General features: G+C 46.3%; 1 protein-coding gene across 19 annotated transcripts in view; it reads right to left on the reverse strand.

Moving 5' to 3' along the window:
• Msp300 (Muscle-specific protein 300 kDa) overlaps positions 1 to 24,638 on the reverse strand; it is a 124,732-nt gene that overhangs the window by 8,499 nt on the left and 91,595 nt on the right. For 15 of the 19 annotated variants that reach the window (XM_033380224.1, XM_033380231.1, XM_033380230.1 and 12 more), the window contains 5 exons: positions 11,539 to 11,649; positions 10,947 to 11,111; positions 3,690 to 10,892; positions 2,348 to 2,653; positions 611 to 868 (listed from right to left, as the gene is read on the reverse strand). In XM_033380224.1, coding sequence (XP_033236115.1) covers positions 611 to 868; positions 2,348 to 2,653; positions 3,690 to 10,892; positions 10,947 to 11,111; positions 11,539 to 11,649 — 8,043 coding nt within the window. Of the gene's footprint in view, positions 1 to 610; positions 869 to 2,347; positions 2,654 to 3,689; positions 10,893 to 10,946; positions 11,112 to 11,538; positions 11,650 to 13,497; positions 24,457 to 24,638 lie in introns of all 19 variants that reach the window. The other 4 variants (XM_033380225.1, XM_033380229.1, XM_033380228.1 and 1 more) reach the window with 2 other exon arrangements.

Raw genomic sequence — 24,638 nt, forward strand, 5'->3', positions numbered from 1 at the left:
TTTGCATCTGACCAACATAAAACTTTATTTATCACCTAAACTGACTAAATGTGGGATATACCCCACTACGAATTTAATATTAATACTACGTTTCTGTTTCATCAAATATTCAGCATCTTCATAAGTCAGTTTCGTTTAGCTTTAGCTAAAGTGTCAATTATTATTTTATAAGTCTGTCGCCCCACCCAAATATCAGGTCACGCCCTGGTCACGCCGCCATCAATCAATAATGAGCCGATGTGGGGTACGGTACCACTGTGAGTGTTAGTATTGTACACGAAAAGTTTTTCAACTTTTAACCCACTTAAAATAGCATGTCCTTCGTATGGGATTAACAACAACAGTGGCAGTAGCAGTAGCCGGCTAGCCAGAGCCCCAGGCCCAAGTGCCGTGTGTTGTGCTCTGTTTGTGTGGGAATTCCCACAAGCCCCAATCCCATCCCATCCCATCCCACCGACATCGACATCGACACCGACATCCAACCAACATATGCCAATATCCGTCCACATTCGTATACCTAGTTATAATCGATAGATAGATGGAGCGACGGAGTGTTCCCGAGTTGCCGCCACAGACACTATTTTCTTTCGCGTTTCACTAAAACACTCACCTGCTGCACGTTGTTGAAGTAAACCTTGGCTTGTGTCACCTCCTTGTCCAGTTCTTTGCGCTCTTTGTCTTGCGTTTCGGCCACATTGGCGAGTGTGGTGATGGCATCTTTGCATTCGGCCAAACGTTGACCCAAAGCATCCAGTTCGCCCTGCATCAGGGCTGAGGCATCCAGACCCACATCGGCGGCTATCTTGGCCACAATGTCACGCAGTTCCAAGATTCTATCATTTTGTGTGGTCAGATTATCTTGGCAGGCCTGCGAGAAGACAGATGGAAAGAGAGTTAGAGATGGAAATCAAGTTAGTTAATGACTGCCAAAAAAAAAAATAGAAAAAAACCTACTTAATTATATACATTTTTCCTTAAAAGAGAATCAGGTTTCTTTAATAGTTTAAGCTTCTTTTTGTATACGAAAAATATAGAGAATGAAATGAAGAAACCCCACAACGCGACTGTTGAAATATATTTTGTTGGATTGCATGCAAAATGTCAATCGTCTATATTTAGAGATATACCCGTATGTGTGTGCTATATAGCCTCAACAAATAGTATTTAGCTCAAGCCGGCCGGGTCTAGCCGGTCAGCCCTTATCAATTGTCGTATACCCCAGTGTCGTACGGTGTCGAGTGCAGGCGGAACGCACCACCATTTCCCTCTGCTCAACAAAATGTAATTAGGGCCCCACACCGCAAGCGCACTTTCGTTTTCAATTTAGACAAAAAACAGGTCATGCTCTGTTCTGTTCTGTTTTCTCCGACACTTATTTCTAATTTAAAGGCAAGCGCATTTCTCGTACTATAAGCTGTGTAGAGCCAGAGGGCCCTTCGTTTGCTTTGCCGCGTGCCCTATGATATCATCTGTGGAATATTTGGCGGCGATGCTTTATCGCCGGGGCATGGGGCAAAAGCAAACAAAAACAAGTCCAACATTTTGGCATTGAAAACCCAACAGCCACAGTCACAGCATAGTAGAGTAGGTAGTGTTTGGAAATACATTTATCTTTTATCCCATACCGGAGGAGGCTCAAGGCATTTTGGGCCTTCTGTTGATAAAACAGCTACTGCATACATATGTATTCGAAATTCTGAATGTTCCAACCGGGTTGATAAACTCTCCCTCCAACCTCCTACCATGTGAAATGACAGCTGGCGCTGTCCAAAAATATAATTACAGCAAGTTGGTACACGACCATAATGATCAATAAGCACACAGCGGACCAGCCACTGGCGACCAGCGACTGGCGACTAGAGTATGCGTTAATTTTTAAAGTAAATACCTAATATAAGAAATCAGTCATCGCACATTTTGTGTGTCTATTTGTTCGAGCATAATTTATGACACAACAAACGTTAGGGAAAAGTTACCGCACCGCGCCGCGCACACATATCACGGTATGGAGGAGCCCACCGCTCTGGGGCTATTACTATTACAACCGATTACATTGACGAGTCCAAAAAAACAGAACATCAACTCAGGTAAGGTAGATATGGAACTGGATAGAACTACGGAAAATCAATGTAATTATAGGTACGATGGGTATTAGTAGGTCTGTGGAGAGCAATTAAAGGGTCATAGTTCCGTTCGTACTCGTTTGCCGCCAAAAAATCAAACAGTCCACCCACCCACACATATTGGGTGGGAAAGCCCAATCAGCCCCACCAATGTACTCCCACGTCTAGGGTTGTAGTAGTAGTGTTTGGTGGTCACGTCATCTACTTACAATAGAAAGACTTACCTTGGCATGTTGTAGGGCGTCCAAGGGCTGCTCCAAGGACTTGACCGTATCCATTTGCTGGTCAATGGAACTCTGAACGGCCGCCGAGGCGTTGCGATATTTATCCCAGAGTTCGACGGCTCGCTGGTAGCGTGTGCAGAGCTGCTGCAGATTCTCGGTGGTGTCATTCCAGGCCACTACCGCATCCTGTACAGCCGATTCGATCTGTTCGACAATTTGCACATCACAGCTCTCGATCAGGGGCTTGGCGGCGCCCTTAAGCTCATCGATCAGTTCTTCGCGGTTGTGTAGATCGCCGGCCAGACCCTGGCGATTGGACGGATATTCAAGAGACGGATGGATGGATTAGTACATTTGTATAAATGGGGATTTCTAGACGCGACCGACGACCGACGAATGCGATACGCGCTCGGTTCGAAGCTAACGACAACTGCCTGCCGCGGACAAAACTTGCTACAGAAAGAGCAGGGAGAGCCGCCAGCAAAAGCTTACGCTAAAGCTTTGATAAGCTTTGATACCGTGAAGAATGTACGGAATGGATAGGGCATCACGAATTTCTAATCATGTTTGTCACGCACACAAACACGAATGCATAGAGCTATGCATTAGAAAAGTTCTTTGAAATTACTTTTAATGAATTTGTTGGATATATGAATACTCGTACAAGAGAGGGTACTTTTGTGAGCCGCTGGCAAAGCTGGATATGACGAATATATGAATATTGGAACAATCATTTGAAAAGTAAACGTTGATTTCCTTTTTTATAAATAAGTATCCTTCGATTGTGGTTAATGCGAGTGATATTTAATGCATTCTAGGAGGCACAAAGAAAATTTCTTCATACAAATAAAAATATTTTTGGGTCAATTACGAATTTAATTAAACAATTATGCTGCTTTTTCTGTACCACTTGGAGAAAAGCACTACCAATTAGATAGAAACTTATTGATTTATAAATTTGGATAATAATCTATATTTTGTTATACCTCTCAAACAATATTTATCGCTGAATTGTATGGCACACAAAATGAAGAAAATATCTCCAAATTTCACGAAATAAGAGGCAAATAATTTTCCAGCGCGTATGCTCAAAGCAAACTGATTGAAAATCAGAAAAGGCACCACCTTTTGTAGGAATTTTCGATTGGGAAAAACAAGAAGTTTTCCAGCGATGCTGATAAGCATAGCGAAAATGGTAGTGAAAATTCCGCACAGCAGGTAGCAGATAGCCTTCTATTGTATCTCACGAGTAAACAGAGTCATAAAAGGGGATAGAATGGCAAGGGATGGTGTAAGGTATGGAATAGGAATGGGAGTGGGATGGGTAGGGGGAATAACTTACCTCTAATCTTTCGGTGGCTTTCCTTAGTCGCTCATAGTCCACTTGTCCGTGCACTCGAATGAGTTCCATCATAAAGTCCGTCTCCTGCACTGAGCCATGGACCAGCTCCAACTGACGTTCGTAGCGTAGCCACATGGCCAGGCGATTACGTAGAATGGCCATAATGTTGGTGCACTTGCTCTCAAGGAAGGTCTGATCGTCTTGGAGTTGGGAAATGTCCCGCTCGAGCTTCACCGGCGACACGGACATCTTGAGGCGCATGGGCAGGGTGTGGAGCATCTGGCGGATGCGCATGATCTCCTGCCAGCTGGAGACGAGGTCCTCGCCCACATTCTGACAGTCGGTGACGGCCTTCTCGAGGACATCAGCTCCCTGGCGCTCGGCCGCCTCGCATTCATCCAAAATGACAGAGATCTTGGCCTGATGCTTGCGCTGGTTGCTGATCCCCTCCTGGATGGCCTGCAGCTGATCGCGCAGCACGGAGGCACCCTCCAACTCCTCGGCTATCTGTGTGGTTATCTTGTGCGACAGGGCAAACAGCTCGCCGATCTTTTCGGGTTCGATGGCCGCCGGCTCTTGGAGTCCAATGCGACCCAGTTCGTTGCCAATGAAGCCGACGCGTGTGCGCAGCACTTGAACGCGTTCGATGTAGAGACAGAGCTCCTCCTCGTTCTTGATCACGCCCTTCATGCTGGTCATCGTCAGGTAGATCTCCTGCAGCTCACGCTCCACCAGCTTCAGTTTTTCCGCCGCTGGCATATCCTCTGAGGACAGGCACTCGACAATATTGTGTTGGATCTGTTCGATGGCCTGGGCCACGGCATGCCAGCGGTCCTCCAGCTGGGCATGGAACTGCCGCTGCAGCATCTCATCCGCAAGCGGAATAACCTGCAGAGCTTTCTCAAAGCTATGGCCGGCATCGTTGCGTACGTTGTTGTGCAGCTCGAACCGGGCCTTGATCTCCCAGAACTGACGCATATGCTCGATGGGCTGCTGCGTGGGCTGTGCCGGTATCTGAATGTGACGCAGCTCCTGCTCCGCCTCGCGCACGAAGGCCTCCAGCTTGTCGGTCTGCTGCTCGTACTGCACCCAGATCTCCTTGAAGACCAGTAGGCGGTGCAGGTACAGGGCCACCTCTTCGCGCAGCTTCAGCAGCACAATCAGCGCCTCGTTGGTTTCCTCGACCAGATTGGGCGCCTGCACCAGTTGCTGCAGTTTGTTGGCTATCCCCGAGAGCTGGGTCATCTTAACATAATGATGGGAGATGTCGTTGCTCAGGGACTGGTAGAGCGTCGTGTACTGGTCGTAATCCGCCGATGTCACCGCCGACAGATCGGGCACACGCTGCTGGGCCACCTGCAGCCACTGCAACTCGTCGCGCATTCCCTTCTCCAGGACGGTCCAACGGGAGGCAGCCTGCACCAGCTTCGAAGATCGTTCGGAGGCCTTGTCCAGCAGCTGAGTGGCTCGGTTGTACAGCTCCTTGTGCAGGTCCGAATGCTTCTCCCGGGTCTCCGTGTCAATGTTCTCCTCGAGGGAATCAAGCATGGCGCGGCAGTGGCTGAGGTTCACAAAGAACTTGCGCTGTTTCTGCACTTCGTTGTTCAGCTGCTGCAAAGAACTGGACACAATGGGACACTCCACAAGTTTGTCGGCAAGCACCGTGATGTTGGTGAACTCCTTGAGGGTCTGTTCGTACTCCTCTGCCAAGGATTGCAGTTGGAGGAGACGCTCTCGTTCGGCCTGGATGTTGTTGCCAATGTTCTTGCTCGTCTCGAAGGCATTGTGTACATCCTGTGGCATCTTCTTGCCTGGGAAGTCGCGCTGGAAGGCTCGTGCATTCTGCAGGAGATGTCCCAGCTGCTGCTGGGCCTGCTCATGCTCCTGCTCCAGCTCGTCCAAGTGCGAGAGTTTGGCAGACAGCGGATACTCCTGATTGGTGACCATGTCGTATCGCTGCTGCAGCTGCACTAGGACTGTGGACACGTCATTCAGCAGCACCTCAAAGCTGTGCCACTTGTCCAGATCGTTGCTGTCCTGTGCCTGATTCTGCTGTGTCACCTGCTCCACGGCTTCGACATGCTCCTTGAGCGTGTCCACACACTGATGCAGCTCGGGCTCCTCTGTCTTCGACAGCTGCCTCTCGAGTTGGTTTACATTCTGCTTGATCGTGTGCAGCTCCTCGTTCAGCTGGTTGTAGTTGTCCAGCTTCTCCTCAGAGGGTCCCTCGTTGGAGTTCTGTCGGATGAGATACACGCGATACTCGATGGTCTCCAGCCACGTCGAGACCTTCTCAATGACCGTGATGACTGTCGTCTGTATGACCGTCTTGTCGCCGCTGTTCAGAGCCGCATCTAGATTCTGCAGACCTTCGTTAACCTCCTGAAGACGCTGCTCCGTGGGCAGGTCCATGATCTGCTCCGAAAGAGTGGCCAAGTGGAGAACATTGCTCAGGGGCGTCGTTGTCGTCGGCTGTTGTTGTGGTACCGCCTGTTTCAAGTGCTTAATGCGATCCCCAATAGCCTCCTTGGTCTCCACCAAGATGTTGGCCTTCTGTTTCGGTTGTCCAGGATAATGCTGAAGGCTCTCGCTCATGATCAGGGCCTGGGAAAGATCCTGGGAAGGCGTCTTTGTCTGGAACCAAATGCTGCTCTGCTGCTCGTTGAGGTTATCGGGCCCAGGGGTGATGGGCACCACCACCAGTTCTTCTGTGGGCGAGGATACCTCTTCGATGGTCACCGATGACGTGGGTCCCGCACCACTGCGCTCGCGTCCGGTCGTTCGGCTGCTCTGCTCTGCAATGCTCATCTTGTTCTGTTCGATTATGTGCACTGGCAGATCGGGATACTCATCGTACACCCGCGTTGTGGTGATCTGCAGCTGAACTCTTTGCGGTGGCTTCGCTGGCTCCCCTAACTCCACTGGCTCCACTTCTTCCGGTGCGACGTGTGGCACCTCTTCGATCTGCTGATTGGTGGACACCACAATCCCCGACTCGGACAGCAGTTCGGGTGCTATTTCCACAGTCACACTGATTTGTGGCTCCTCTGGCGGCTGCTGTTGCTGTTGCTGCGGCTGCTGCTGCTCCTGTTCCTTCTTTTGCTTCTTTTTCTTATCCTTCTTGGAGCGCTTCTCTGGTTTGGGCAGCTCCATGGTCTGCGTATACTCGTAGACCGTTGGCTCGGCCAGAGAGCCGGCATCCGAGTCTGCTGGTATCGCCACCGTGGTCTTCACCTCCAGTTCGTACGGTTCCGAAATGGAAATGGAGTTGGAGTCATCCAATGAAATGGGTTGTTGCTGATGTTCCACCTCTCGAGGTGTTGTCGTCTGGGCCTCACCATCGGCTACCTGCACAAGTTCCAGCGTTGAGGTTGCCTCGTGCGCTGTCTCTGGCTTAACAGTTTCAGCCACCACCACTTCTGTGGGTTCGGGTGTGGTGGTCTGGACATGCATCTCCGTGGTCGTTGTGGTTTCAGTGAACGTTGACTGCTCTGTGGTGGGCACTGGCAGATCGATGGTCATCTCCTTGACCAAATCTTGGACAAGTGAAGGTACCACATCGTCACTGCCTGGCTCTCGCTGACGCGGTGATTCCCTGGGCGTTGTCTGCAGTTCCTTTTCAATGGTTGTGGTCACAGTGGTTTGACTGGAGATCTCCACTGTATCCGCCGGCTGGCCACTGACATCCGTTTGCATTTCAGCGGTGGATACCTCAACAACACGTTCATCGTCGCGTGGTGTTGTCTGTGCCTCAGTCTCGGCAATCTCAATGATCAGGGTTTGCGATTCCGTCTCCTGGTTCTCGGGTTGGATCTCCAGACTCGTCTGCACTGACATCTCATCCAGTTTCGGTTGATGCTGTGGCGATGTCTGCACGGACTTGATGTCCTGCTCAATCTTCGCGGCTTCTACAGGCGTTGAGGCACGTGGTGTTGTCTGCTGTTCCTCATCCTCGACTAGTGAAAGTTCGACCACTTCTGTGGGTATTACCAGCTCTACGATGGGCGCACGTGGGGACTCTGAGGGCGGGGAGACGACTGCATCTTCCACAATCTTCACCGAGTCATGGGCTGTGTCAATGTCCATGCTGGACAGATCGCTATCTGCACTGATCTCCACAATCGATTCGTGGCGCACTTTGTCCTTGTCTTCGCGGGGTGAATCTTCTGGGGAAATCAGAGCCACTTCAGAGTTCTCCTTTGTGACGGACACTGGCTCTGGTTCGGTTTCTGCTTCTTGTTCAGGCTGATCCTCCTCCTGCTTTGTGTCTCTTCTCTTCTTTTTCTTTCGACGCCGCTTGGCATCGGCAGCAGGAGCTGCTGCAGCTGCAGCTGCCGTCTCAATGATGGTCATGCTCACCTTCGTGGCGGTCTGTCCTGGCTCATCTTCGGTGCCCTTCGGCTCCTTGCCCATCACAACCTTGAGCACACCATCACCATTATCGTCGATGGATGGCGCTGTAATCTGGTAGGACTTTTGTGGGGCCGTAGAAGCTGCTGCCTCGCCAGAGATGAACAGTTGTGTAGCCACACGTAGGTCCGTCTGTCCTGGTGCTACCTCCTTTTCCGGGGTATCGCCCGTTGGCTTAGCTGGTGCTGGCTCTTGGAGAGTTATTGCCACGCTTACCACTTCCGCTGGCTGCTGTTGGGGCTCGAGTATAGAAACTTGCGTAACTTCTGGGACTTCTGCGGTAGGTTCTACAGCTGTTTCTACTGCTGCGGAGGGTTCCTTTTCAGGCAATTGGATGATTGCTTCTGCAGGAACAACTGTCTCAACTTGAATGGTTGATGCTTCTTCTACTTTAGGTACGGTTTGCTGTTCCTTCAAGGCTCCGGCCAAAATCTTCTCAGCTTCCAGGAAACTCTCAATGTCAGTCTTTGACTTCGGAACTTCTGTCTGCGGTTCAGGCACCACATCCACAGGCGATTCCTTTGGCTGCTCTCCTGCTATGGTCACTGTTTCGATGGTCTTAATTATTTCAATACTGGCAGAGGTCTTGGGCTCTGGCTCTGGTTTAGTCTCTGGTTCTGTTTCAGGCTTTGTCTCAGTCTCAAGTTCTTTCTTTTCTGTGGGTGATTGTGGCTCGAATTCGTAGTTTTCCAGAGTTAAAGAGTTGCCTGTCTCTGGACTAGTGGGCCAAATGGTTTCCACAGGCATGGATTCTTCTCTGATTTCTGAAGTGATTGTCGCTTCTACCGGTGCTAGTGGCTCATGGTGATGTGAAAAGTCAATGTTGGTGGCGTTCAAATGATGTTCCAATGGCCAAATTTCATGGATATTTTCCACCACAGGCTGAGATGATGTGATCTCTGTGGTTACATCTACGATATCTGGTAGATTGGCTGATGTTTCTGTTGTAGTTACATCTGCTGCTGCAACATTAACGATACTCATGGATGTAGTAGTAGTACTGGCAACATCTACTGGTTCTGCAACATCTACTTGAGAAGGTGCTGGCAACTCTACTGGTGCTAGTTCTTTGATCTTTGTTTCTGTAGGTGGTGTCTGTTGTTCTGGCTGTTGTATCTGTTCTGATTCTTGCGGTATCTGTAGTTGTACTTGTTCTTGTGGTGTGGTTATTGTTTCTGTGGTGGAGGTGACGTGGGTAGACTCAATATCAAATACCTGTTGCGGCGATTCTGCAGCAACTTCTTCAATGATCACGCCCGGCTCTTGCAACATCCTTTGGAACTCCTCTTCGGTGACCGTTTTCCCATTGATTGTACGCACAATATTCACATTGATGTGAGGCGCCGACTCCTCTTCGGTAATCTCAATCTCCTCGGGCTCCTCAATCACCTCCTCGGTGATATGCTCCTTTCCATCGATGATCACCACTCGCTTGATTATCTTGCGCGTCTTGCGGATCACCTTGCGGGTCACCTGCTGCACAACAGCACGAATGGTACTGCTACCGCCAATGTCCGCCAAGTGTCCTTCTGATCCAGGACCACCCACAATCTCTTCGTACGTCTCAATGGTTGGTTCTGTTTCAAATTCCTGAACAGTTACCGCCTCGGGTTGGGAGGCATCTACAACGGCGCCACGCGTTTGCTGCGTGACAACGGTGCGGTAGCTTCCCTCCTGTGGATCCGCACTGGTGTCTGTCGTCTGCACATTCTCCAGATTGATCTGTCCCGTCGAATGCACTTCAATGTTGCCATCCGAGTCGCTTACAGTCTCGATCGAGCTGATCTGCTGCTGCTGTACAATCTGCTGGCGCGTACGCGTGACCTTCTTCAAAACGATATGCTTGGTGCCATCGGGTCCCACAATCACCTCTGTGGTGGTCTCATCTGGCTCCACGAATGTGGTCTCAAATGCCTGTGGGACATTCTTCAGGATCAGCTCGGTGGCACGTTCCACATCGCCCTGGGGTCGCTGATGGTAGCGGGCCTCAATCTGCACATCTTCGGGACTGTCGGGTATATCCTTATTCAGGGTCGTGTCAATCTGTATGGTTGCCTGGCCATCCTGAATCGTTTGCGTCACCATTATGTTCTCGGTGGGTGTACGTTCCTTTTGCGTTTGCTGGGCAACCTCAGCGGTTTCCACTGCCAAGGGCTCCTCCTTGAAGCTGGTCTGCGCCTCCACAGTGCTGGTTGCCACCTGGATAGGTGCCAGCGGCTGCTGCAGGCTAAATGATGTTTGCGTCTCCACATATACCCCACCATTCGGTTTGACCTCCTCTTCGGGCATTGACGTCGAATCAATTGTGTTCTCATTGGATTCTATTGATTCGTGTGCCTCAATCTGGGTCGGGGGCTGTATCATGGCATCGGCCTGCACTCGCTGTCGCTGGGCCTCGTCGCTCTTGGCCTTACGCAGGTCCACAATGCGCTTCTCGATGGTGAAAATCCTTGTGGTGGCCACTGTGATCTGTTCGCGTAGAATGATTAGAATGCTCTGCAGTTGCTCCATTAAAGTATCGGCCAGGGGGGCCACATCGGCCTGCGACTGCAGCTGTCGCGTCTGTTCCAACAGATCGTCCATGGACTGCTGGCGTTCCTTGAGAGTGCGCAACAATTGCTGGCTGCGTTCTACCTGCGACTTGAGCACCTGCTCATCGGTGCTGCTGTCCGGTGTGGTCTCAAAGGATGCCAATTCAGCGGTTACCTCGTTGATCCATTGCTCTAGCTCCAGCAAATGCTGCTGGTACTGATCGATGTCCTGCTGCCGCTTCTTCTGCCCATGCATAGCATTCTAAAATACATACAATTTAGAAACCAGTAAAGATGTGACGTGGGGGTTACTTACGGCTATCATGGTGATGCCTTGTTGGGTACGACGTAGTAGTAAATCAACGCGATCTACGACTTCGTTCAGTATGCGTTCAGTTCCAGGATCTGTGGGCAACTTCTTGGCCTGGTCTTTGAGCTGGCGGGCGCTCCTTTCGTGTACTTCCAGATTCTTTTGGATTAGCTATTAGCATCAGGGAATTGAAAATAGTTATTTCAGGTTCATTCGTTTTGATAGGAATATAGTAGAGAATATTCTTGAAACAGTGTATAATCCTACAGAACAATCAAAAAGGTTCGACTTCTACAAAAAAAACTGGACAACACTAAAGGTATTCCTCTGACAGACACATTTCTTCTGTTCTAAACCAAATTGTACGATTTTGTATGGAATGATGCGCGAATGAGTTATTAATAATCATCATACGCCATACGACACTAGCATCCAATAATCGTTTACAAAAAGTTATGTACAGGTTCAGGTTAAGTGAGTTCTTATATAGGAAAACTCTATCTACTACGGTTGTTATTGTCGAACATGCCTTGTCGTCGAGCATTCAAAAACGTGTTTGTTTGTTTGTTAGATATGTCTGGAGATGTCATTATATTACCTTTAGTCCCTGTAGCATGCCTTCCAGGCTGCTCTGGCTCATGTTTGCGATGCCATCCTCGACACTTGACAGCGATTGTAGCAGATCGTCGAGATCTTGGTCAAATGCCGCCTATAATATTCGAAATTGTGCCGCAAATTGGGTTGATGGTTGTGCGGGGTAGAAAGTGTGTGTTATTTTATTAATAAACATGGCAATCATTTTAAAGATATTTTTTGCTAAGGCATGGTTTTGTTTTTGTTTTAACTGTAAATATATTTGTTGCCGGCTTCTATACACATACAACATATTTACAGACATACATATATATTAAAGTAAAATTCAAAATGGATGCAATGCATACAGCCATACGACAAAAATGGTATTGGATTCGGGGAAATGCTCATAGTAAATGCTTTTCAAAATAGTAACTCTATTCAGCTCTTAGATTTAGACTTGGTAGCACATGCATTTGGCATAAATAAGTATCTTAGTTTTATGTAGAATATATGTAGTATATGTTATTTTTAGGCTGCATATTTGATGAGAGAAGGCGTATAGACACAAGTACCAAAAAGCCTTATTTCTTATGTCCTTAATTCAAGTTGAAGAAGAAAATTATATGCAAAAATGGAAATTAAACTTACATTCGCTTTTTTTTAAATAGAATAAAATTAAAGTATAGATCTCCTCGGCACACTTTGATTTATTTTATAATCTATAGCTTGGGTTTATGTTCTATTCTATTCTGAATGAACTACACACACTTTTGCACTAGTATCAGTAGGATTTTTTTGGGAATTCTTGAAATTTTATATATTTGCCGATTTTTTCAGCGTCGTTCATTGCACATTGGATACGCGGTAGAGACTAAAACTTTTGAAATAAACGGGAAAGAAAGGCTATTTTTGAGCAAACTAAAACGGAGCTGGGGGCTGGGGTCTGCACTGCACCCCACCGCATGGATCGTATGGGATCGGTTGATGGGTATATATTTATAGCATAAACGGAACGCCTGCAGGGAACGATTGCATTGCAAATTCTTGATATGTTCAACGTGGGACAGCAGCAGGGCGATAGCAAGGCAATGAACTCAAACTATATACATACGTACATACATAAATATATGGACATATGTATGTTCTGCATTGGAAATACTGTATTGTGCGCGTGCACCCACTTTTGTGTGCCACTGTCCGTGGTGGGGGGAGGGAGTAGTGCTGCGTGAAAAGAGAGGAGTGCGTGCTCGGTGCATGATTTTGTGTGTGTTCATGTGTGTGTGGAAGAAATATCTGCGAAGAAAACTACATACGGGATATACGCATAGAGATCAAAGATCATAGAGATCTCATCAGCTCAATATTAAAACGTGCATGTTGGTTAATATAGATTTTATTTTTAATAATTACTACCATTAGTAGTCACTGATTACTGGGCGTTTTACAATATGTTAATATCAAATTAGTAAAAGGAACTTAACGAATGCAATTCAATTCTATAAATGTTGATACATACGAGTACATACAATCTACGGGTTATTGTTGGTGCCTTTTTATTAGGAACTACAATTACTATATTTAAGTGGTATATAAACTCAAAAAATAAGGCTTTTGGATGCATTTTTAGCAGAACAACAACACATACAATACAAATAAAAATAAAAATGAAAGAAAAATAAAACTTAAAACATAAAAAGGAAAAAACATTTTATTTTTTTTTTTATTTTACGTTAGTATGTTGTTGGGAAATTGCATTTTATTGCTATGGAAGTGGCAGAAATCCAGAACCACACTCACACACTCAGATATGGGACACATACTATTGTGGTTCAGTGTGGATGTGGCATTTGTGGTTCTGGTTGCTGCCACAACAGCAACAACAGCGATTGCCATATAAAAGCCATGAACAAATACCGAAACCACATAGAAAAGCTGCAAATATTAGATTTATGAATAAACGAAGGCTCAATGTGATGTTCACCTTCTGGCGTTGTTGTGGATCGCTGCTGGTGTTGTCGGTTGTGGTTGTTGTTGTCGTTGTCGTGCTGCCGCTTGTTGTCGTTGGTGTTTCAACGGTTGTGGTTGTTGTCGTTACGGTTGTGGTAGTTGTTGTGGTACGCTTAAGGACATTCGTATCATCCGAATCATCCTTGAAGCTCGTGGAGGTTGAGGTCGCTGTTTCGGTTGCAACTTCTGCAGGCGCCTCAACAGCAACTACAATTGCTGTTTTCTCTGGCACCTCCTGCTGAGGTTGTGCTGCCTCTGCCTCTGCCTCTGCTGCTGCTGCTGTAGCTATTGCTGGTGTTGGTGTCTCCTCTGGTGTTGTTGTCGTCGTAAGCTTATCGATTACGGCCTTGGCTACTGGCAGTAGAGCATTGGTTGCCACCAGTGCTGTTGCCTGTGCCGCTGCGGCTGCCGCATTCGCCTTAGCGGACAGCGTGTGAGTTGTGGCGCTTGCCAATTGGATTAGTGCGTTTGCTGTAGCTATGTGGGGACTGGGACTGCTGGGGCTTGTTTCAGGGGCGGGGACTGGGATGGTTGAGCTTGTGGGGTCAATGGTTTTAGTTTCGGTTAGTACGAACACACCTTCCTCTTTGATTGGTGATGATTCAACAACATCCACTCCTAATTTTACCTGAGGCTTCTTCTGATCGGCTTCTAAAGCCAAATAAGTACTCTGATCCCGCCAATGACCTACACCACCCGGTAAATCGGTCGACATATACTCCGATGAGCAGCTGCGATTATTCTGTTCGTACTGATCGTGTTCGGGGGTCGGCGTTGCATTACCACTACTTCCGCCGCTACCAGGATCTCTCCTATCGTTCGATTTATCATCGTCGTCGTTCGGCTTGCGTATTTCGGGCACAGTCGGCTTATCCCCGTCATCGTCATCATCATCGTCCTCGTCATCGTCATCGTCATTGTCCTTCTTCTTGTCCGTTTTGTCAGTCACATCATCATCGGGTTTCTTGTCTTTGTCGAGTTCCGCCTCGGGGCTGGCAACATCAGCACGTTTCAATCTCTCAATAGTGTCCTCGACTAAATCTGCATTGACGCCAGCTGATTGCCAATCGTCCAGATACAGATTAAGCCGCAACTGGTCGAAATTGCCACTGCTCGGTGTTGGTGCTGCTGCTACTGCCTGTTCCGTGACGGTGGTAGGAATGATTGGTAATGGCGATGATGCTTCTGGTTCTTCAGTCTTATCTACAACATGATCAGCCATCAATTTGCTTGACTCTGTAATCGTGGTCGTGCTTGTCACTACAGTTTCTGTAATGATGTCAGTCTTATGCTTATCGTCTTGAGTTTTTTCCTGAGCTTTTTCCGTCGTTGTCGTTGTCGTGGTCGTGTCTGTGGAGGTCTTAGGCAATACCAACGCATAAGCGTCTTCTGCCTGTAGTAGTTTATGGTGTTGGATTAGTTTAACGAAATTATCCTGGCTAAGATGCCAGAGAAGATCGCCGCGGCTGCTGCTAGTCAATGTCTGGGGGGTAATCTCAACAGAAGATTCTACAGAAACTGTTTCTACGACGAGGGGTTCTTCGACCTTAGTTATTTCTATTATCTTTGTTTCCTCAACTATTTGTTCGGCTGGTTTTTCGATTGAAAGCAAATGCAACTGGCTAATGGAATCGATTGCTTTGGGGGTTTGGGACAATAGATTTTCCTGATCAAGATATAAATTGAAAGCAAGGATTTCTGAATTGATTTGGGGTATTGTTTCGGGTTCAATTATCACATAATCTTCTATCAATACTTCCTCTTCCTTGGCAATATCTGGCTCTTCAACTAATGTTGGTTTCTGGGGAATGGTTTCGACTTGCAACACTTGGTATTGCCCCTCCAATAGCTCGTATTGGGGATGTAATTTTATTGCTTCGCCATACAAATGTTCAGCGAGTATTTCCAAACTGTTTTGAGGCTTGACAGGTTCAATCAGATCAACTGTTTGGGCCTCGATCAATTTGCTGTCTGGAGTTGCTGGTTTACTAACCGATTGTGGTTGAGGTTCTACAATTTCTACAATTGTTGGTTCCTCTGTTGGTTCTGCCACTGGAATGCTTTCTACCTGCAACTGTTGGTAGTATTGTCCCTCCAATATGTCATATCGGGGATGCAATTTGGTTCCATCGCGATATAGATTCTCGGTGAGTGTCTCCAAGGTATTTTTGGGTGCAAGTTCTATTGTTTTGGTGTTAATTACAATCGATTCTGGTTCAATAGTCAACTCATTTGTATGTGTGGTTACCACCGTGGATACATATGATGTTGTTTCCGGTTCGGCCTTCTGCATATCCTCTACAATTGGTGCATCCTTATGCGTGGTTACTGTCGTTGTCACATAGGTGGTTGTCGTTGTAGTCACATTCTCCGTCTGCTCCACATCGATTTGGGATTTGGGCTCCTGGAAATCTGTGGTTTTGCTCACTACAACAGTGGACCAAGCAGCCGGCGACTTTGTTTCCTCTTCCTTTTGTTGGTTTTCTGGTGCTGGGAAAACAGTCGTTTCGGTTTGAACAATCGCTGACCAGGTTGTTGGTTGATCAGTCGGTGATTGTACTGCCACCTCCTCCAAAACATCTTCTTCAATTGGTATGCTAACGCTGATGGGTTTATGGGTTTCCTCAACATCAGTCTTCACTGTCTCTGTTGTTTCAGTCGTTATTGTGGTTGTGGTTGTAGTTGTTGGCTTTTGTCCGGGTTTTAGTGTGGCAGACCAGTAGGAAGTTTCACAAATAAAAGGATCGGTATCGGATGGCGATTGACTGGGTTCCGCAACGGGTGCAAATGGGGCTAGAGGCGTTTGCTTATGTTCTGGTTCAGCAGCCACAATGACAGTTTTAACGGTTTCAGTGAAAGTTTCAATTGGAACTGGAGTAGGCTCAGCTTTTACATCTTTCGCAGCAATTACAATAGTTTCAACTGGTGCAGTGGTTTCAACAGGCTCATCTTCGACTTCAACAGTCTCTGATATACCTTCAAATGGTGCCAAAGGTGTCTGTTCTGGGGCTGGTTCTAATGCCTCAATGACAGCTGCAACAGTTTCAGTGATACTTTCAACTGGAACTGCAGCAGTCCCGGTTTCGACCTCTTTCACAGTTTCTACAATTGTTTCAACTGTTATAGTGGTCTCCTTTGAGGACTGAGCTGGTTTAACAATCTCCTCAACTGTTTTTGATACATCTTCAAACTGTGCCAAAGGTGTCTGTTCTGGTGCTGGTTCTGATGCCACAATGACAGTTTCAACAGTTTCAGTGATACTTTCAACTGGAACTGTAGCAGTCTCGTTTTCGACCTCTTTCACAGTTTCTACTATTGTTTCAACTGTTACAGTGGTCTCTTTTGGGGAGTGAGCTGGTTCAACAATCTCCTCAACTGTCTTTGATACATCTTTAAACGGTGCCAAAGGTGTCTGTTCTGGTTCCTCAACTACAGTCTCAATTGTAACTTTGGGTTCAACTGATGGTTTCACGTAAATTTCCTTAACCGTCTCTACAATAGTTTCAACCTTGTCTGTTGGAACTTCCACTTCTTTGACAGTCTCTACTGTGACATCCGCAGGCTCAGCAATCACTTCAAAAGGCGCTAATGGGGTTTCTTTCGATGGAACATCACGAGCTTTAATCTCCCGAACTATTGAAGTGGTCTCAATAACCGTTTCGATGGAGCTCAAAGGTGTGGACTCCATGGATTCCAGTGAAGTATCTGGTGATGTCTCGACGAAAGGTGCCAAAGTTGTTTTTTGGGACTTTTCGGCATTGATGAAATCAACAATTTCACTGCTAGGAGACTTCTTCTTCGATTTCTGCTTGGGTTTCTTAGTTTTTGGCTCTGATGTTTCTAAAGTGATTGGAATGCTGACCTTGTGCTCCTTCGGTGGCGTTCTGGAGTCTTCAACAATTATGGACTTGGTTTCAATTTGAAGCGGACGTATTTGTTGTGCAGGTTCTGGAACATTGTGGGCGGCTATGGCTGCCCACGACATACCAGAAGTGTAGGGAGAAGGAGCGGGTATTTCCTCAACAGGAACCGAAACGGTAGGCTCGACTACCTTAGGTGGCTCTGTGGGTGTTTGAGTTTGAGGTGGTGCAGGTTTCTTCTCTTTGGGTTTCTTCGATTTCTTCTTTTGAGGCTTCTCGTCCACGTTCGAGATCTGTGATTGTTGAGAACGAGAACGCGAGCGATTCCTCTTCTTAGAAATAATCTCCAAGAAGCCTTGCTCAATCTCTGGCTGTTTCTGGGGCTCCATAAATGTCACCTCCTCAGTGACCTTTATCGTTGGTCGCGAACGTCTTTCAGGTACTGGTTGCTCTTGATACCATGACTCTGCGGGCTGCACATCATCATCATCATCGTCATCAATGAGCTCCCGCCAAGACAGTTGTGATGGCTTTTCGGTGTATTCTACATCTACAACTGAATCTACAATCGGAGGAATAATGGGATCTGGGAACTCCACAATAGTTTCTTGCGGCTCTTCGGGGGTCGCAGATTTCTTTGCAGCAGTCATTTCTCTTTCGGTATCCTGATACCTAATGTTCGTATTCTTGGTATAGCCTGATTTCCTAACTACTTCGGCGTAGGTCTCTGATGAGGACCATACTGACGGCTTCGCGAGCGTCGGGAGCTGAATATTGAACTCTGGCGTTGTGGCTCCTGAAGAACGTTCATTTTCTGGCGCCTTTTCATCAGCAACAATGGGGGCTTCTACAATTTGTTGCACTAGCTCTGCCTTGGGTAGTTTCTTCTCCTTTTTGGGTTTTTGCTTCTTGGGCTTTTCTTCAACATACGTTGGTAGCTCCTGTTCTTGATGGATGATATCCTGTGGAACTATTTGTGTAGTTTCAGGCACATGCGTTTCAGTGAATGTTGGAGTCAAGTCTATGTTATGCGAAACAATCGAAGACCAGGACAAGGTTTGTGTTGCTTCAGGAACTGGTGCTGTTTGTGTTAATTCAGGAACTGTCGCTGGCTGCTCTGCATCCCGGTTCTTCTCAAATATTACTTCAGTCACTTCAACAGCAGGCTTTGAAATTGGTTCCACCTTTGCCGTTTTCTTTTCCTTCTTGGGCTTTTGTTTCTTGGGCTCTTCATTTACAACGGTCGAGAAGTTCTGCTCCTGAGAGATGAAATTCTGAATGTCCTGCGACTTCGGCGACTTCTGTAAAGTTTCAGTCACCGTAGTGGTTACATCAGTTGTTGTTTGCGAGACAATCGACGACCATGACATGCCCCGATCTGTAGTTGGAATTGGTTGTGGTTCTGCTTCCTTCTCCGTTAATGTTTCTGCAGAAACTGGTTCTTGAACCGCAATAACTTCAACAACGGGTTCCTGAACAGCTTCAACCTTGACAGATTTCTTTTCCTTCTTGGACTTTGGTTTCTTTATCTTCTCGTCCGTTGAAGGGACGAGTTTCTGTTCATGGGAGATAAAGTCCTGACTGTCGAGGGGTTTGGCTTTAGTTTCCGATGTTTTAGTAACACGTGTTTCGGGTATAACCGGAGATGTTTCTACAGTCTGCGAAACAATAGTCGACCATGACATGGTTTGGGATGGCACAACTTCAGGAACTGAAGGCGTTAGTTTTTCAACAATTACATCTTCAGGTTCCGCCATTGGAATGATTTCTTCAAAACCTGGTTGTGGAATAGAAATCGCCTCAACAATAGGTTCCGGAGTCGGGTCCGTCTTGGGTTTCTTCTCTTTCTTTGTCTTCTGTTTCTTTGGCTTTTCCTCCACTAATGGTATGGATTTCTGTTCTTCAGGCTGATGTTTGACTTCAGGTTCTTTAGAGACAGGAGTATCGGGAATGTTTGAAGTTATTTCTGTTGTTTGGGAAACAATAGAGGACCATGACAGCGATTGTGATTGCGAAACATCTGGCACTGAAGGCAGTGGTTCTAAAACATTAGTCACCACTTCAACAACAGATTCCTGAATGGGTTCCGTCTTGGGCGTCTTCTTTTCTTTCTTGGACTTCTGTTTCTGATGTTTGTCGTTGACAACAGTTGAGAAGATCTGCTCCTGGGCAATAAAGTCCACAATATCTTTTGCTTTTGACGATTCAGTGACAATGGTTTCAGTTGCGGTAGGAGTTACTTCTGTGGCCTGCGAGACGATGGACGACCATGACAGGGTCTGAGGTGGTGAAACATCTGGAACTGAAGGCAGATAGGTAGGTAGTTCCTCTACAACTACAGATTCCGGTTCCGTCGCTGGAATGATCTCTTCAACAATAGGCTCTGAAACAAAAGTAACCTCGACAACAGGTTCTTCGATAGTCACGACTTCCACAATAGGTTCCGGAGTCGGATCTGTCTTAGGCTTCTTTTCCTTCTTTGGCTTTTGTTTCTTGTGCTTTTCTTCCATTGATGGTATGGATTTTGGTTCTTCGAGTTGAGGTTTGGCTTCAGTTTCTTCAGTGACATGAGTTTCGGTGATGGTTGTTGTCACATCCGTAGTTTGGGAAACAATAGACGACCATGATAAGGTTTGTGATGGTACAACTTCTGGTACTGACGGGGTGGGCTCCTCAATAATCACCGATTCTGGTTCCGTCACTGGAATGGCATCATCTACAATTGCCTCTGGAACAAAGGTCACCTCTACAACAGGCTCTTCGACGGCAACCACTTCAAAAGTAGATTCTTGAGTCAGCTCTGTTTTGGGTTTCTTTTCCTTCTTTGACTTTTGTTTCTTTGGCTTGCCATTTACAGAAGTTGAGTTCTGTTCCTGTGATATGAACTCCTGAATAACTTGAGTTTTTGGCGTTAATTCGGATTCTTCAGTGACAAAAGTCTCGAGGATTGTTGGAGCTACTTCTACGGTTTCCGTGACAATAGACGACCATGATGAAAAGTTATGTGATGGCAGAGCCTCTGTCACAGACGTAATAGGTTCATCAACAATTGCAGGTTCTGCTTTTGTCACTGAAACGATATCTTCAACAACAGGTTCAGGAACAAACGTCACTTCAACAACAGGTTCTTGAACAGGTTCCGTCTTAAGGAACTTAATTTCCTTCTTGGACTTTTGTTTTTTGGGTTTCTGGTCCACATGTTCCTGTTTGGGTTCCTGTTCTGGCAGACGGGTTTCAGTATCAGTTGATTTGTTGACGCGAGTTTCGATTATGGTTGGAGTATCTTCGATAGTTTGCGATACGATCGACGACCAAGATAAGTTTAGTGAAGGAACTACGTCTGGCGCTGAAATAGATGGCTCCGTTTCTGGAATGAGATCATCTACAATGAGTTCTGTCACAGCTGTCACCACTTCAACAATCGGATCCGCCCTGAGGGATTTCTTTTCCTTCTTTGACTTTTTCTTATTTTCGCCATTCACAACAGTTGAGAAGTTTTGTTCCTGTGCGATAAAGTCTAGGACCTCTTTGGATTTTGCAGTGATTTCCGGCTCTTCATTCTCAATGGTTTCAGTCTGCGAGACAATGGACGACCATGACAGGGTTTGCGAAGGCGGTGAAATAGGCTCTTCAACTGTGGTTACTTCAACAACAGGCACTTCAACGGTAAAAACATCCTCAACAAGTTTTGTAATCGGTTCCGTCTTGGGTTTCTTTTCCTTCTTTGACTTTTGTTTCTTTGTCTTTTCTTCCACTGATGGTAAGGATTTCTGTTCTTGATGCTCAGGTTTAGTTTCAGGTTCTTCAGTGACATGAGTTTCTGTGATGGTTGTCGTTACATCTGTTGTTTGGGAAACAATAGAGGACCATGACAGGGTTTGTGATGGTGTAACTTCAGGAACTGAAGGCGTTGGTTCCGCCTCTACAATTAGTTCCTCCATAGCAGGTTCTGCAACACTAATCACAACGTCAACAACTGGTTCCTGAATGGGTTCCGTTTTGGTAGTCTTCTTTTCCTTCTTTGACTTTTGTTTTTTATGTTTGTCGTTGACAACAGTTGAGAAGATCTGCTCCTGGGCAATAAAGTCCACAATGTCTTGTGTTTTTGACGATTCAGTGACAATGGTTTCAGTTGGGGTTCGAGTTACTTCTGGGGTCTGCGAGACGATGGATGACCATGACAGGGTCTGAGGTGGTGAAACTTCTGGCACTGAAACAATGGGTACCTCTACAACTACAGGTTCCGATTCCGTCGCTGGAATGATCTCTGCAACAATAGGCTCTGAAACAAAAGTAACCTCGACAACAGGTTCTTCGATAGTCACGACTTCCACAATAGGTTCCGGAGTCGGATCTGTCTTAGGCTTCTTTTCCTTCTTTGGCTTTTGTTTCTTGTGCTTTTCTTCCACTGATGGTTCGGATTTCTGTTCTTGATGTTTGACTTGCGGTTCTTGAGGGACATGAGTTTTGTGGACAGTCGTTGCTACATCCGTAGTCTGCGATACAATAGACGACCATGACAATGTTTGCGATGGTACATCTTCTGGTACTGCAGAGGTTGATTCTTCAACAATCACAGGTTCCGGCTCCAACGCTGGAATGACTTCATCACTAACGGGCTCTGGAACAAAAGTCACTGCAATAACAGGCTCTCCGATAGTCACGACTTCAGCCTTAGATTCTAGAGTCTGTTCTGCCTTGGAGGATTTCTTTTCCTTCTTGGACTTTTGCTTCTTTGGCTTTTCCTCCACTGGTGGTATGGATTTCTGTTCTTGATGCTCAGGTTTAGTTTCAGGTTCTGACATGACATGAGTTTCTGTGATGGTTGTAGTTACATCTGTTTTTTGGGAAACGATAGACGACCATAACAGGGTTTGTGATGGTTCTTCAATAACTACAGGTTTCTTTTCAGTCTCTAGCATAACTTCCTCAACATCAGGTTCAGACGGAATAGTTGCCACGTCAACAATAGGTTCCGGAATAGTTTGAACTTCAACAATTGGTTCCGATTTGGGATATTTCTTTTCCTTCTTTGACTTTGGCTTCTTCTGCTTACTGTTCACAGCGGTGGAGAAGTTCTGTTCTTGGGCGATAAAGTCCTGGATATCTGGAGATTTTTTGGCATTGACACGAGTTTCATTTATAGTTGGTGTCACTTCTACTGACTGCGAGACGATAGATGACCAAGACAAAGGTGCTTGAGATGTTGGAACTGCAACTGAAGTAGGTTGTTCTTCAAGAACTCCTGGCTCTTTCCCAGTCACAATATCTTCTACAAGTACCACTTCAACCATATGTTCAGTGTCAGAAACGATTTCAACAACAGGTTCTTCAACATGTTCGATCTTAGTAGATTTCTTCTCTTTCTTTGACTTTTGTTTTTTGGGTTTTTCATCGACAGGTAATGTGGGCTTCTGTTCTTGTATTTGAGTTTCAGTGATGGTTGGAGTACCTTCAACAGTTTGGGAAACAATCGATGACCATGACATGGTTTTCGAGGTAGTTATATCGGGAGCAGGAGCTGACGGTTCAATCGAAACTACGGGTTCTTGTTCTGTGAAAATTTGCTCAACAACTGGTTCATAAATTGCAGGAACCACTTCAACAATTGGCTCCGGCTTCGATTTCTTTTCCTTCTTTGTCTTTTGTTTCTTTGTTTTGTCAATCGTAACGTCCGAATTCTGTTCATGGGAAATGAAATCCTGAATGTCTTGAGATTGTGGAGCTATTATTGGAGCAACTATCGACGACCATGAGGAGAATTGTGAAGGACCGTCTGCTGTGGTAGATTTTATGTCTTCAACGATTACGACTTGCGGTTCCATTTTTGATTTCACAGGTTCAGCCATTGTAACTGATTTTGTCACCTTTCTTTCTTTTCTTGGCTGTTGATGTGGTTTCGCAGGAACAGATTCATCTTCATCTTCGGTGTTGGAGCTTTGTTGCGTTATCTTCGTGAAGGGTTCCTGTACCCCTTGTCGCACGATCGAAGACCATAATGCATTACTGGTCTGCGGAAGATTCGGTTCTATAATTTCACTTCTATCTTCATCAACCATTGCTGACCAGGATACAGTACTCTCCATTGATTTGGTTTCAACGAACTCGGGTATTTCAGGTTCGCTAGACTTAACAGTTTCAACAACAAGAAGTTCAACCTCATTTTCCTTAACATTATTGGGCTGTTTTTTCTGTGGCTTTTCCTTCTTTGCTTTTGTCTTTTTGGGAATATCCTCAACAATTTTAGTTGTTTCTGTGTTCTTGGTTGATTTAGGCTCAATTTCGACGTGCACATTTTTCTTCTCCAAGTCAATAAAATCGACAGTGTGCCTCAGAACATCAGCATAAGATGAATGCAGTTCCCAAACATTTTGCACAACAGGTTGTGCCACAGGTGGAGATGTTTTCGGCTGAACGATTTCCTGCTTCGGTTCATCCAAAGTATTAGCCTTACGAGTGGTATCAGTTTTGGTCACAACTGTTGTAGTAATGACTGAAGTTATTGTCGTGGAATCTTCAACCACTGGCGATTCCACAATTCGCTCTGGTTTGACCTCCTCGATAATAGTCACAGACTTGGTAACTTCGACGTCAGGAACATCCTTTTGTGGCTCAGGAATGATAGAGACGGTTGTGGTTGTCTTGGACTCTTCAACCACTGGTGATTTAACAATTGGCTCTGGTTTGACCTCCTCGACAATAGTTACTGACTTGGTAACTTCGACGGCAGGAACGTCCTTTTGTGGGTCAGGGAGAGCTTCCTCTTCGTCATCGGAGAAGTTCATGGGTTCGTCCAGGACGTCCATCCATGAGCTAGATGAGTCGTCAACAGGCAAGCCGGCGTATGCTGGTTTCTTTGGCTGTTCTGGCAATTTTATGGTTTCCGGCTGTTGAGGTTCTTCAGGTATGGACGTTTCGTTAGCTGTTTCGGTTTCAGTTACAGTGGTTGTGGTAGTAACGGTTGTGATGGTCTTAGACTCTTCAACCACTGCAGCTTCAATAATTGGCTCTGGTTTGACCTCCTCGACAATAGTCACATCGACGACAGGAACATCCTTTTGTGGCTCAGGAATGTTAGTGACGGTTGTGATGGTCTTGGAATCTTCAACCACAGGAGCTTCAACAACTGGCTCTGGTTTGACCTCCTCGACAATGGTCAATGACTTGGTAACTTCGACGACAGGAACGTCCTTTTGTGGCTCAGGGACAGCTTCTTCTTCGTCATCGGAGAAGTTCATCGGTTCGTCCAGGACGT

Source organism: Drosophila pseudoobscura, chromosome 4, assembly GCF_009870125.1.
Source record: "Drosophila pseudoobscura strain MV-25-SWS-2005 chromosome 4, UCI_Dpse_MV25, whole genome shotgun sequence".
NCBI lineage: Eukaryota > Metazoa > Arthropoda > Insecta > Diptera > Drosophilidae > Drosophila > Drosophila pseudoobscura.